Genomic DNA, 15,479 nt, shown 5'->3' with positions numbered 1-15,479 from the left:
GGTGAATTTCCTATTTCACATCCAGCCATCAAGATTTTTCTTAAAGAGTGCTAATAAGGAGCTTTGTTTGATATAGATAGGTAGTTTATTCCAGAGTATGGAAAGTCTCTGGGGTAGGAATCTATCCCTCCAACATATTCTTTTTATTGTAGTGACAAGGTTTAAGTCCCTAGAGTGTGTAGCTTGGAGGGATTGGGATTTCTTTAAGTGGAGCATGTCCAACAGCTCTGGGTTTGACATAAGGTTTGTATGTTAGGCAGAGATTGCCTCTCAGTAGACGATATGCGACGGAGTAAAGCTGGAGTTTTTTGAGACGGTCTGTGTAGGGCATCTGTTTGAGGCTGGTAATTCTCTTTGTGAGGTATTTCTGTGGCCTTTCCAGTTTTTGTAGTCTTGTGAGGTACATAACAAATGGGGCGTTTTACTCTATAATGGGTGTAATGAGTGACGAGTAGAGGGGAACAATGACCTCTTTTTTCGTGGATGGGAAACCTTTTGTGATGAGGTGAGCCACGTAGAAGGATTTCATGACTGCTGTGGCGATGTGATTATCAAAGGAGAGACTACAGTCCACCTATGTCTCAAGGTCTCTTATCACACTTTCAGTGTTAAATAGACTACAACCTATGTGGTAGCTCATGGGTACAGAGTTTTTACCAAAGGGGATGACAATGCACTTTTTGGCATTGACCTTGAGGCCATGGCTTTGACACCATGCATTTGTCTCGATGAGGCCCTTTTGTAGGATGTTGACCCAGTAGTCGGATCTGTGAACATATGTAGACAGTAATCTGACCTTTGACTGACATGTGGCCAAGATAGTAAGAAAATCATTTTATGTCACTCTACACTGCCACTTTATGTGGCCCTTATCAGACCCATTATTGAGTATGATACCCCGTCAGCTTGTATCTGACCAGACAAATGCAACAGTTGGAATGCCCACAAAGGTTGCCTAACAGGAGAATCCATGGTATATACACATTGTCCTGTACAGATCACCTTAAATCTTTCTCTGTACTCTGCCTCCTACAGGTTACTGAGAGGCAATCTATGCCTGGCATCAAGGCATCCTTGGAGCCAGCTCTGATGGAACTTTTGCACATCTGCAAAATAATTAGCATCAGAACCACTAGATCCAAGGATTTAAATTTTGCTTGTGACATAAATACGAAATGTTGGTCAGACAGATATGTGTTTCAGAGGGTCCCTGTGCTCTGGAACAGGCTCCTGATCCATATGAAGCTGAGTCCAACCCTAACCCTGTTTAAGAGTAACCTTGACCAATGAGTGTGAAATCAGAAAATCATCCTGGTTCTGGCTCCCATATTTCTGATAGACAGAGGCAAACATTAATGCCCAAATTAACATAACCCCATAACCTTTGAAAACTTCTTAACTAACATACTATACTAATACTAATAAATGCCCATGATGCATAGGGACACAATTGGGTTGGGTTGCATGGGTAGGCTTATAAAGGCCCTGGTGGTTGTTAACCTCATATATACCTATGAACCTATAATGGCATTTCATAGTCATTCACACCATTGATGAGCAGCCAGTTCAATGGAGTGAACGATACCCAAATGTATACATGTAAATATATGCAATCCCTATATCAATTGCTGCATGCTTATTCCAGTATATTGCATTAAATAACATTTCAAATTTGTCAAGTAAGTTGTTTTTACTTATTTTGATTTTTGGTTAGAATATAGGGAAGCAATGCTGATTGCACTTTTGCTTATATGGTCTACACACACAATATCATTACTTTGTGATAAGATTTAATCATTCCAGATTATGGATTTTCACAAAGTTTCTCTGATTGCCAGTATGTCTCAGTTCTGTTGGGCTATCCATTTATGCATTTCAAAAACATTTACTAAAATATTTTTGATTTATATGATGAATGTGTATGCCAGGCTGTTACAAATAATGACATGTGATGTTTCAGGAGTTGCAGTTTTAGTTTGTCAGTCAATGCTGGGATATGTTTCTTTTGTAAGTCATGGAGGTGTAATATAAGTGATAACAGAATTAGTATTATTGAAATGAAGCAGGCCATCAGTAATTATTATGTTTGCATTTTGTTGAATTTTGTCTTGAGTGTCATTGCGTTTGTAGTTAGGATAGAAGTGAAGTGGATGATACTGATAATGAATGACAACTGATTAATTAGGATGGTTATAGCTATAGCTGTGGTCTGCAGTACATTTAGAGTCACTGACCTATGCAGGGAACATTTTTTTAAATTAATTTGCCTAGTACTGCTGATGAACTTTGTATATTAAGATGAGGCGGTGTTTCTTTTATTATGTTAGTAACATGGCTGATCTATATCAGCATGAAAATTATTAATTAGGGTTAGTAACTCACAAGTTCACTGATGTAGATAGAAGTATGCATGCTTGTCAGCCTTGCACAACTTGGCATTGTTTATAGAATGCTTGTAAGTAATTGGTCTACTTAAATTACTAATAAGCATAAAGTGAATGCACAATGAAGAATATTTTAGTAATACATAGTTTGATAAGTACAGCAGGGTGTTATCTCTTAAAGTGATCCAGAAGCGAATGCACTGTGCACAACATCACCACCAAGAGAAATACGTCTGTGATGTAAGAAACAAGTTACAATACAGAGAACAGTAAGATAAACTTAAAACACTGCAGCAGTTCTCTAGTACATTATATAGACACCACTGCGGTGTGCTACAAGGAAGTGTTATCTGTATAAGCATAGTAGCCATTGACAAAAATATGAAAGTAATCTTTATAACACTTACTAAAAATAAGCACTTCTAACTGCTCTGCACAAGTTAGTCGAAAAATGTGGGTCAGCGAGGAAAGGATTTCAGTTAGATAAGGTATTGTGTGGATCCTGTAAGGCAGATACAGTTACAGTTGTGAGGGACCCATGAGGCTTCTATTAAAGGGTTTAAATCAGTCTATAGCGAAGAAGACAAGGGGAGAAAATCATTTCTAACTCAAGATTTGTACATGGTTATGAGGCATGTGGTCCAGGAGACCATTGAGAAGCCTAGAACAGCTTCACAATTGCCATGAGACCTGTCTGGTTAAATGACTCGTTCAGAGTCACACATTAGGCAAATAGAGGCCGAGGGAAACACTGAACTACAAGAACTAACTTGTTAACATCTTCTAACTTTAATCCTCTGCACTAACTGCCAGGCTATACAGGGCTATGGCTATGATGCAGAGAAAAAAAAAACAAAAAAAAAAATAAAACAATTAGCCCAGTACAAATACACTGTATGCAAGCACATCAAAAATAAAAGGGAATAAAATGAAATGTCCATGCATGGTTCAGCAGCACATATATGATGACCATACTATAAAACACTGCATTCAGTAAAGGCAGTCTACAACATATGCAGGTGTCATTATATAGAATAAATATATTCAGTAATATATATTCAGTTATACCAAACCATGTATACTGTGCCATTTTATAGCACTCTGCCAGGAACAAGTCCTTTGCACTGTAGGAAAGGGCATATTGCCCACGCACAAATTTTACTTTAAATTAGTGAGTTAGTCATTAACCTCAATAAATCTACGCATCCAGCAAATATGATTTTTTTCTGTCACTAAGTGACATTTATCTTTTTTTTTTTTAACTGGCAGCATTTATCGTAGCAAACACAATATCACTTAATTCAAAAAAGAAGGAAAGAAGAATGTCTCACGCTGAATGTGCTAGTACTATTACACTTGTGCTTCCAGAAGAAAAGCTCCTTGATTACCACACATTCCAGTGTATTCATCTCTGAAAAAAAAAAAAAAAAAACTAGCCAATGTCAACTACAAGTTGTTGCCTTGCTTAGTTTACTGCTTTCATCCAATATAAACAGACTTTATCAGAAAAATATAACTGGATAAAAGTTCCATTTGAATAGCATGAAATCAATTAGATTATCAGGTCATCTGATAACACAGACAAAATAAATCTAGCAAGGAAACCTCAATTCCAACTACACATATATAATATTTAATTGTTATAGCTGTTCTATAACTTTGCCTGTTAGATTTTTAGAACGGTTTTATTTGACACCATTTTATTTAACCTTTTCTGTGCAGTATTCAGTTTTAGTTACCAATATAATTTCCTATACTCAATTTTTGTTTCCCAACTTCCACTTCCATGGACATAGCATAGCTGTCTAACCAGGGAAAGGAGATATGCATGCATACCTGCACGTAAGCCTTCTGTTTCCCTGGCTCAGCAGACAGTTATAGTAGCCAATATAATTCCTTATATTCAATTTTTGTTTCTCAACTTACACTTCCATGGACTTAGCATAACTTCCTGATCAGTGAGAGGGGGCGTGCATGCGCACCTGCACACAAGCCTCCTGTTTCACTGGGTAGGCAGGGAGTTCCTTGCCTGACACAGTGTAAGCTAGCTCAGTCACTACAGGTGGGCGATATGACCACTCACCAGCAGGTGTCACCATTGTAACAGACTTATCTTCCACACCCTCAGGATGCATAGACTGGCATTGGCCAGTCAAGCTTATCCACCCCCACAATCTGTTCCCTCAGACACCCATGTCACTAATCAAACACAGGTCATCTGGACAATTGTCAGGGGTTCATTCCTCTATGACACAGGGCCAAACATGTTTAACTATGATTCTGTTAAATGGTGAACTTTTGAAAAAAATCCTTATGGCATCTTCAAAAAATAGATTCTAGGTGTTGCCATACTCTTTTTTTAAAAGATATTTTGTTGTTTCAGCAATATCATTCCCACTGGCCTAGAGGGTGGGTGATAGAATTATCACTGATTCAGGGAAATTAGTGAAGATATTATCTGACTTTTTTTTGGTAGCCTACACGTCAGCATTCAGTCTGATCCAACAGACTTTGTTCTAACTGATAATTGCCCAATAATTTTGACTGATGTTGTTGTACTAAAGGCTATTAAGCATAACTCTGCTGCAGGACCAGATGGACTCAAAAGAGTTTTTTTTTCTGAAGAGCATATCCACCAGTTTGCTACCTTGTCTTTTGAGACTTGTACCAAAAATCATTAGATGACGGTTTTGTGCCTAACTTTTGAAAGGAAGCTAAAGTCATTCCTATTCAGAAAATACCAATCTGGTTTATCAGTTGAATACCATATGCTAATCAGTCTCACTTGTATATTGCGAAGTACTTACACCATCCACTATTTTTTTCTTCCAAGCATTTCTTTGATTTTAGCAAATATATCTTCTAGCATGGATTCCTGTCAGGACATTCTTGTTTAAATTATTTCATTAACTGTTATGAAAATGGTCACAGATATTCCAAACCTCGAAAAACAAAGAGAAGTAGTACACCAGGATCCACCAAAAGTGTTTATTGAGCACTTTCGTTTTTTAAGTAAAAAACTTCATCAGAATATCAGACACATCCAATAACCACACATATATATATATATATATATATATATATATATATATATATATATATATACCAAATGTTGGAATTTTTGATTTCCCTGTTTAATACAAGCTCATCTAATATTTTTTTATATGTGTTTTAAAAGTTCTGAATGTTGATTTGCCTTTGCCTGGAAAAGGATGCATATGCATCACCATGAATTTGCACTGTTATGTTTTTAGTGGTGTATACCTTTTAGGTAATTGTCAATTAACATTAATGAATTTAGGTGGGTATTTTAAGCTGGGTCAATACACACACACACACACACATATATATATATATATATATATATATATATGTGTGGTTATTGGATGTGTCTGGTATTCTGATGAAGTTTTTTATTTAAAAAACGAAAGCGCTCAATAAACACTTTTGGTGGATCCTGGTGTACTACTTCTCTTTGTTTTTATGTTATGAACATGTTATTTTATCTTTGGATTATGGCCTTCCACTTGATACCATCTATATGAACTTTGCAATGGCATTTGGTTTAGTGCCTGCTATTTTATGTACTCTGATGGATTTAAATGTTGACCCATATGAAGTGAGGTGGGTGGTTGATTGTCTACTTCCTAAGAATATGTGGATAAGCAACTTTGATTATGACATCAAGATTGGCAGTGTAGTTACTAATAAACATGACCATAATTATTGTTAAGACTATCTGCACTTGTTGGTTAAGTGATATCTTTAAAGGAATGAGGGTTAGTGTTAAAAAGTGTATGGTCATACACTGTAGCCATCCATACTGGCAGTACCCAAATACCCTGGATAACCAACTGCTATCTGAAGTACAAATAGTACGGAACTTGGCAGTACTGGCAGACTGTGATTTAAACTTTGAAAAGGATGTCAAGCTAATTGTTAGAATATGTTGTGGGTTGATTTGAAGCATGGTATGTAGTGTCACCAGCAGAGACACATGACCTGTAATTGAATATCATACCATAAGTAATGTAAATACTAGGAATGGCAATTTAATGATTGACTTATCTTATTTTAAAACATTAATCAAATGCTTATTTTTTCATCATGTAGCTGGTAGGTTATGGAATTCCCTACTACCAAATATACATAATGAAGAGACATTAGATGCCTTTAATAAATGAATTGATGATTGGTTTAAAAATATGCATTTATATCTGGGTTATCAATTAAGCAGGCTCTTAAATGGCTTATCAAAGCTCTGAGCTTTAGCCTTGAAATCTTCAAATCCTTGGTGTTTACTTAAGCATAAAAATAACAAAGAGTATGGGGGGGGGGGGAGAGAGAGAAGGAAAGAGAAAATATGATTTGCTGAACTGACTCTTCAGCTTGATGTCACCATCAACAATTTTTACACTGAGTGTAGAAATCAGTGGTTGTTGCAATTTATACAACTTCTTCTGTATTTCAGTGTCTACTATCATTAACGACTCTCAGACATCTCAACTGTCCCTATTTTGGAGGAACATTCTTATTTTCAGGTCTGATTTGCTCCTGCACATGATGTACCTATTTTTAGAGGCATATCCCTATTTTGGGGCTTGATTTACCCCTTCACAGATCATTTTCTGAATCTTCCTCATCATGCATGATTTTGAAGCTGTCTAGTACACAGAAAACCACACTACATGACCAACATACTAGTGTCACCAATAGTTTAAAGAACAAGGGCATGTATCTTACATCTCCCTGTTTTAGAAGCAAAAATAAATGACCTTGTGTAGTGGGATTTTGAGGTTAAAGACATGCGGGTAGGTGCGTGCATGAATGGGTGTGCCTTCTTTGAAGGTTGGGCGTCGGGCTGGCAACCCGTAAAAATCCACTGCCATTCATTAGCGGACTGGAGTTCCGCTGTGGCTACCCCTAACCAGGAAAAGCCGAAAGACAAAGAGTTTGCAGATTTTACACTGCTTCTTTTTCCCATCATTTTTGTCATTCTGAGTGGTATCGCACATTGCTACTGGAAATGGGAAGAGTTAAATGCTATTTGATATTTAAATTTTATGCTAATTAGATGTCCAGATTTTTGATGGTCCTACTTTTCAAGGGCCTATCTATATTCATTGTCTGCAGTCTGCAGGTTGAGATGCACAACTTTGCTGCCTTTGGAGACTATACTTTTTTCTTTTCAGGTCGCTATCAAAATATTGTCCCTCTAAGGAAACTACTGCAAATCTTTGCCCATTTGCTTGATCTTATGTGCACATTACTTCTTTGTAGACTATATGGCTAGCTCCTTATGTTAAGCTGTTTTATAAAAAAAAAAGTAATCACAAATGTAAACCAAAGTGTTACATTTGTAATTGTGAGAAGTAAAAAAAAAAAAAAAAAAAAAAACAGTACACTTGAGCTTGTTATATGCTGCAGTACTTGGCTTTTTCATAATTTTAGTTTTCATAGCACAGGGAAATCTACTGAAACTTTCATTAAAACTTCAATATCAAATTTTTCTTCACACTGCCTTTGCTGATAATTAGGTTATTGTTAGCCTATATCAGATGATGCTTAGAAAGGCAAAATGTCAGTATGGGTTGTTTGTGCTATAAATCTGCAGGCAAAGAAAAAGTAATCATATGGATGATGAATCATGTGACACTTTAAAAAGCAATGTGATTGTAGCTTTGTGATGAGATTATTCATAATAATTCAATCACTAGAAGAGTCATAGAAATATGCTAGCAGTGTGTTGGAAATAAAATCATTAAAGGAGCACTTAGGAGAAAATATGCTCTTTATGAAGGTAGAAATTGGCATATAGATCAGGCAATTCTAGGTGAAAATAGTACTGAACAAACATAAACTAATAAAAATATGTGTATATGTGTCTTCATAATGTGTAAAGCATAACTAGCGAAGCTTCTTCTTCTATGTTTAATGTTTGGGTTAAACTGCCAGTTAAAAATGCCTCTCAAGTAGAAGTCCTAGAACTATAGACCTAACTACAGTTCTTCTTAAGCCTGTATAAATGGCACTGCTACTGTGTTCTAAATCTATTTTAAAATGGTATGGATTAAGAAGGATTCCATTAAGCTGGGCAAATACCATAGTTAAACATTCTGTTTTTCCTTGAGACATTCTCTTGCATCCTAGTTTCTGTTATTTTAAAGTACTTCTGCATTTTGTGGATTTTGACAATAATCTTTTAGTTTTTCAGTGGCATTTCATTTTGAATGCTTACGTTATCATATAAAACATCTATAACTAAAGTTGAATAAAGTATTAAGTATTGCTAAGACTTAACTTGTTTAGACACAAATGCAAAATAACTATAAATGTGATATAATTAAGGTAGATGTGCTGTGATCTGTAAATACAATATTTTTTGTGACTTTTGATACTAACTTACTGTACTCAATTAAACAAATATGTTTTCATTTTTTTGTGTCTGCAGCTGTGATTTTATGTCTTTTGACTGTTATACATGCACATTTGATAGTGATGAATTGTAATACAATATAACATTAAATGCAGTTGATCATTAAACTTTTTACCATATATATCTACATTGCTGTAATAATCAAATAATGATTGTATGTTACACTGCATCACCATCATCAGTTTAAGACAATATTAAACAATATGTATACCAGGTCAGTGAAATATCGCTAAGGTTTTGTTGCCACATTTTGTACTTGCAACATAAACGTGTGCATTCTGCTTATTTATGTTGTTGTATAGTGATTAAAGAAATAACATTCCTTTGCAAGGGACATCAGTTCAAAAAGTCAGGTAAATCTGTATTTTATATGTAACATTTTTTTTTTAAATAAAGGAAAATAATTTAAATATTTGTAATACTGAAAATGAAAAAATACTTGTTTTTCAAAAAGCCCTTAGTAGCAAAAGAAATTCATATATATTTTGCATGGTTTGTGTTAATTGTAATCCTACAATGACTCTTGTGTGTTTATTTTTAATCCAGGCTCTTGAAGACAACATGAAATTGGAATGCAAATGCCATGGAGTTTCAGGTTCTTGTACAACAAAAACTTGCTGGACGACTCTGCCTAAGTTCAGAGAACTAGGATTTATCTTAAAAGACAAATATAATGAAGCAGTTCATGTGGAGCCTGTAAGAGCGAGCAGAAACAAGCGTCCAACATTCCTAAAGATAAAAAAGCCATTTTCTTATCGTAAACCCATGGATACTGACTTAGTTTACATTGAAAAGTCTCCAAACTACTGTGAAGAAGATCTAATCACTGGTAGTCTGGGAACACATGGTAGACTATGCAACAAGACAGCACAACAGTCAAATGGCTGTGATCTGATGTGTTGTGGGCGAGGTTACAATACTCACCAGTACTCTCGTGTATGGCAGTGCAACTGCAAGTTTCATTGGTGCTGCTATGTCAAATGTAATACATGCAGTGAGAGGACGGAAGTATATACATGCAAATAAAAATGTTTGTTGTGTATAACAAGTATGTGAAACTTAGAAGATAATTACATTTTGCACATGACCCCTCTTACCCTCTTAAATATTCATAAAGGTGGGGTCTCAGAGAAAAAAGGAATGACTGGATTTCTGTAATGTTGCATTGTCTGTATGAAAACAACAACAAAAGCAACAAAACAGCAGTCACAGTTGCGTGAGATCTCTGATGTTTGGTTCTTCAAGTGTAAAAGAAACGCATCCATACCTTAAAGGTTCAAGGGAATTACACATTATAAAATGATCCACATACCAGTCACATATTTCAAAGGCCATATTATTACATTTGAAAGCCAGAGGGGAAAACGTGTTAATATGCCAAGGAAGATGACAGTATGCAACAGAGGTTAACAGGGATTACAAGTGATACTTCCCCATACTGAATGTCTGCATAAGGTGGGACCCATGTAGGCTTAGATCTCTGAAACAGTGTGGCTGTCTTGCCTGGATAGGCATCAGATGATTAGGTTAACAAAGTATTATGGATTCTGTCCCTTAGTAAGCACTATGCCATCTGCTTATTTTGCTGCAAACTTTAACACACACACACTGTAAAAGATGAAAACATTGCTGGACATTTAGATGTAAATGATCAAAGAGTAAGTAATGGCAATATTTAACAAATTATTTAGAGTAAACTAATATTAATTTATTTACTGTAAGTGAACCCTACCAATGTGGAATTACTCAGCAATAAAAGGACATTATTTTTGCAGAATACATTTTAACATATAGCAGACACTGGAAATACAACTGTACTACTGTTAGATCTTATCTGGATTTCTTCAGACTAAACTTAGGCACCTGTTATGAACAAAATGTGTATATAATATATGTTTGCTGCTAGTAGTCTGCACATCAGAGTGGCAGAGGTGTTTGTTTCACAGCCTGTTAAATAGTTGCAGGTTCAAAAGACAGGAGTCTATTGAATCTTTTTTTTGAAATTTCATTGGGAGCATGACCCAACTGGTAATCCAGGCACATTTCTATCAGTTGGTAACTGAACCATAGGATAAGAGAGTATATTTTGTAAAAGACTATTTTTATATAAATATTTTATTTATACTTTTCTGCTTGTGTAACTCTGTAATGTGCATTTCCTTAAAACAGACAAGAGAACTACAGTTTGTGATGATATTTAACAACATCAAGGATGATTTTTTTGACTGAGCAATAGATATCTGGAAGTGTCAATATGAAGAATTAACATTCTCACCTATTATCCAATTTCAGATATTTTAAACTGACAACATTTCTATATCATAGCCTTTGTGATACATGAACTGCAAATAGATTTTTACCAACAATGTTATGAGCAAGTTTGAACTTTTTATTGGTATTAACAGAATGCTTAGAATTTCTGGTCTAAAAACTTGAAATTATTTCCCACAAGCATCAGTCATTAACAATAACCAATGTTCTGTATGCTATCCATAAAGCTTTACATTGTTTTGACAACAAACTAAATTTTGTTGTAGCAGAATTTGGAATATGGCTGCCAAATTTAACATAATATGCAGTGACTGGTTTTTGCAGAGCTAATGGCTTAGAGACTTAAATTTTGATCATAACCTATTTAAGGTAATTTAAGAATTATGGACACTCTTTTTGGAGTCTTTTTAAATTCATTTTGCACACATTAATGAACAAAGCTTACAATGCACTGGTTTATAGTTTGATTTTGCTATGTGTTGTCTATCACAGGGAAAATGTCATACTGGTATTATAATTCCTGATCTGTCAGGATACAACTCACATGCTGTCACATAATTTGAAATGAAAACTACAGTTAGATCATGCACGTCTCTGACTTACAAAAAGCAAGTTCTGAATCATGGAGGTGCTACAGGCAATAGTGTTACCGCTTGCAATTTCATGGATAGCTCATGCATTTATTACAAGGGACATTCAACTAGTACATATAACAAAATCCCCCTTAAAATATTAAAAGTTATTTACAAGGGAAACAGCTGATTTATATAATGCCTTTTGAAAAGAAACATCCTGTTATCCCCTAACGAGAACTCACACTGACTACTAGGTATCAACTTTACTCATTGAAATGGAAAGCAGAACTGTGGTATATTTCAGTTTGCTGTAGCATTTACTGCATGTATCACTAGTATGCTTCAATGTTCAGTTTTGTAGGTGGTAAGAACATTCCCAACATGTTAAGGAGCCTACAGTTAGATAAAAGTGCACGTCTGATATACAGGCAGTAGTGCTCTTCACAGGAATACATGTATACTTCCCCTTCAGCCCAACAATTTGCATTCCTCTGTGTTCTAAACACATTTAAATATTGATCTTGTAAAGTCAAGATGCATCTATACTGGATTGTCTACTAATGGGAGGTGCAGCCATCTTCATAATATCTTCAACTTGTTTTAAAACAACATTTCTGGAACTTTTAATTATTATTATTATTGTTATTAATTTATTGTTTATATAATTTTTATATAAAAATAGCTAATGGCTCTGAAGTTGTTTTTTTCCAGATTTTTACAATGTTCAGAATTTTTTGAGTGCCTTAAAATAACATCTGCCTTACATCACGTTTTATAAAATAGCTAAGAAAGTACAGAACACATAATGCAACTTCTAGAACCTTTAACATTTGCCAGACACTTATCTAGAGAGGATTTTAATCACTAGTCCTGCTTAGTTAAATTACCAACAAAATTAGAAGTCATTTATAATTGACTCACGCATGTGCCAGATATATGCACATGGCCACATATTAGAAAATTAATGGACTTAGGTGGCATGACTATATGATCGTTCATGTATTTGTATTGGGACAACAGTTTAGTTCAAGGCCTGACCAAGTTGGTATGAGGTACTAGGTATACTGTTAAATCTTATAAACTTTCAGAATTTTCCCATCTAATCATGCACCTACTATATAAAGAAACACATATGCCATTTATCCAAACACACCTGGAATTTGCTTGTGTTGTGCACACTCTGTAGGACTGAATAGGACCAATGATTTGCTGCAGATATGAAATAAAATGAAAATTAAAATGTAGAACTGAATGAATAAAGATGACAAATGATGGGCATATATTCAACATTATGCTGTGGCATATGATAAATAAATAGCTGTGAAGTATTATTGCATAACTGTGGTTGTAATATGGGAGTATATGAACGACTGCTATCACCATGTTACCAGCATTAAAACATGCATGCAAAATTACCTTTCAGATCTAACTTCATTTGTAGTCAATTACTTGTTAACATCTCTGTCCACAGGTTCATACAAATAGGCACAGTGTAACTCATGTCTGCATATGCATTGTATATGCAAGGGAGTGTACGGTCTATGCAATTCATTACGTTATGTATCAAAAGTGGTTCATCGCATTAATGCATTTTAGGCTGATGTCCTTTCCTTTGAGGCACTGTAAGAAGGATAAAGGATTAATGTAATTTCTGTAACATCTTTAATGATGATAAAACACTAAATAGTTTGCTTGAACTGAAAGAAATATCTGGATATAACTGTCATATGTCTAACATTACTTAGATGTTCTGTATGGTACGACATTCTTATGTATTTCTAGGAAGATGCACTGCTAGTGTGTCCTAACCATCTCTCATTGTAGAAAATGTTATTTTAAGAAAACGTACTGAATGTGTATTATTAAACATATTCATTGTCATGTGGAGAGTCTCTTTAATAGAGTCACTTGATTTCAAATTGAATTCCTTGCTGTCTGACTGTTGGCATGATATTAATAACTGCTTTCCTTCTCCCGTGTAACAGTGTATACAGTAAGCTAATATGGTGACATAAACATTCTTTCTTATCACTGGTCAGCACAGTTGTTTCCTCCTGTCACATAGCTGACATTGCTTGAAAAAACATTTGTAGAATAAGAGTCTGTGCATCACAACATTAAGATTTTTTGCTCATAACATCCAAGTTCTGGTATATGGCTGTTACTTTCACAGAAGAACTGGTACAAGCTGCCATCTAGCCGGCTCTCTTATTCTTGGGTGAATGGTGTGGGATCCAGTCACAGCACTGGTGTCCCTCAATGATGACTGGGAGAGTGGTAGTGACCATGGCTCAGGACTATTTTGGGCTGGCCTTGGCAATGTCTTAACTATAAATGTGTATGGAAACATGCACAAGTAATTAGAGCCTTATGGATGCTCTGAACAGGGATTTGAGCTAGGGAATGCAAGTAGATATCTTGATAGTTTCAACATTTAATGGAGTTCCCTGCTATCACTGCAACAATCGCATCTAATGAGGCAGGTGGCATATAGTGATAAGGGACTACAGGTACAGGGATGTGATGAAGAGAGGTTGAGAAGATAGCAATTCATCCAACTGAGTCGTATATATATATATATATATATATATATATATATATATATATATATATATATAGATATATATACTTCGAACTGCAAATGGTCAAGACCATAAAATCGAAGTTTTGAAACTGTGAACGTTTTGAATGGAGATCAATATACAGCACGGAAGGGGAAATTTACTATTTTCCTCACTGCAGTGTAATCTCGGACTACGTATATTTATTTAGCGGGGGAGTGGGGGAGTGAAAAACACAATAAAATTTTTTTGTTTTTATTCTTTTTTTATTACAATTTCAAAGTTTCAAAGCGATCTTATGGTCTAGAACCATTTGCAGTTTGAAGTTTTGAAACTTTGAGCTTGTAAAGTAGATACATATATATATTTATATATATATATATATATATATATATATATATATATATATATATATATATTTTTTAATTTTATCTCTCTCTCTCTCTCTCTCTTTATATATATAAAGTCGATACATATATATATATATATATATATATATATATATATATATATATATATATATAATATTTTTTTTTTTTTTTTTTATTTTATCTCTCTCTCTCTATATATATATATATATATATTTATATATATTAGGTTTATTTCTTTTATCTTTCTTAACCAGATAGGTGAGGAGGTTTGAAAACATTTTCTACCATGATGTGGACTAATAAAGGGAAGATAAGACAATATGACCTTATTACAAGAGGTCATAGCAACATACCTGAGACTGATAAAAGCAACCCTATGATGAAAAGAGATGTAAGCACAATAATTGGCAGAGAAGTCATATAACGTAATCAGTTATCAAGACAAATAAAAATGCACAGTAAAAAAAATATTTATTGTTATTTGATGAAACAACCTTTCAATCAGATGAGATGTTAACTATTTGGATTCAACAGACTTTGATTCATTCAAACATGAAACCTATCTAATGCCATGGATATAGGGATGGCTATACATCACAGCATGGTTAGTATACTAACAGGGCATCCTTTACTCTAGCAAACCTGGATCTGTTCTCCACAGTATATAGCTTTTAACTTCTTTGCCCAGGAATTCTGGACAGGGCCAAAAGTAATAACTGGGGAGACAAAGGCCTAAAATTGAGGACAATTTATAAACATTACTGTAATTCACACAGAAATGTAATCGATTAACAGATTTTGTATCAATATACATTTTCTGAGGAGTAAGAAGAATGAAACTCTAATGTCTGGCATTATTGACTGACAGTAATCCTCAGCAA

At 34.7% G+C, this 15,479-nt stretch overlaps 1 protein-coding gene across 2 annotated transcripts in view; it reads left to right on the top strand.

Moving 5' to 3' along the window:
• WNT7A (Wnt family member 7A) overlaps nucleotides 1–13,547 on the top strand; it is a 327,951-nt gene extending 314,404 nt beyond the window's left edge. For both annotated transcript variants that reach the window (XM_044078113.1, XM_044078112.1), the window contains exon 4: nucleotides 9,367–13,547. In XM_044078113.1, coding sequence (XP_043934048.1) covers nucleotides 9,367–9,846 — 480 coding nt within the window. In that variant the 3' untranslated portion in view covers nucleotides 9,847–13,547. The remainder of the gene's footprint in view (nucleotides 1–9,366) is intronic.
• Nucleotides 13,548–15,479: the final 1,932 nt, after the last annotated feature.

This window comes from Protopterus annectens, chromosome 7.part0 (genome assembly GCF_019279795.1).
Source record: "Protopterus annectens isolate FY-2018-M chromosome 7.part0, PAN1.0, whole genome shotgun sequence".
In the NCBI taxonomy this organism is placed as follows: domain Eukaryota; kingdom Metazoa; phylum Chordata; order Ceratodontiformes; family Protopteridae; genus Protopterus; species Protopterus annectens.
Note: the sequence above shows the minus strand (reverse complement) of the source record. Positions and strands in the feature narration are given on the sequence as shown.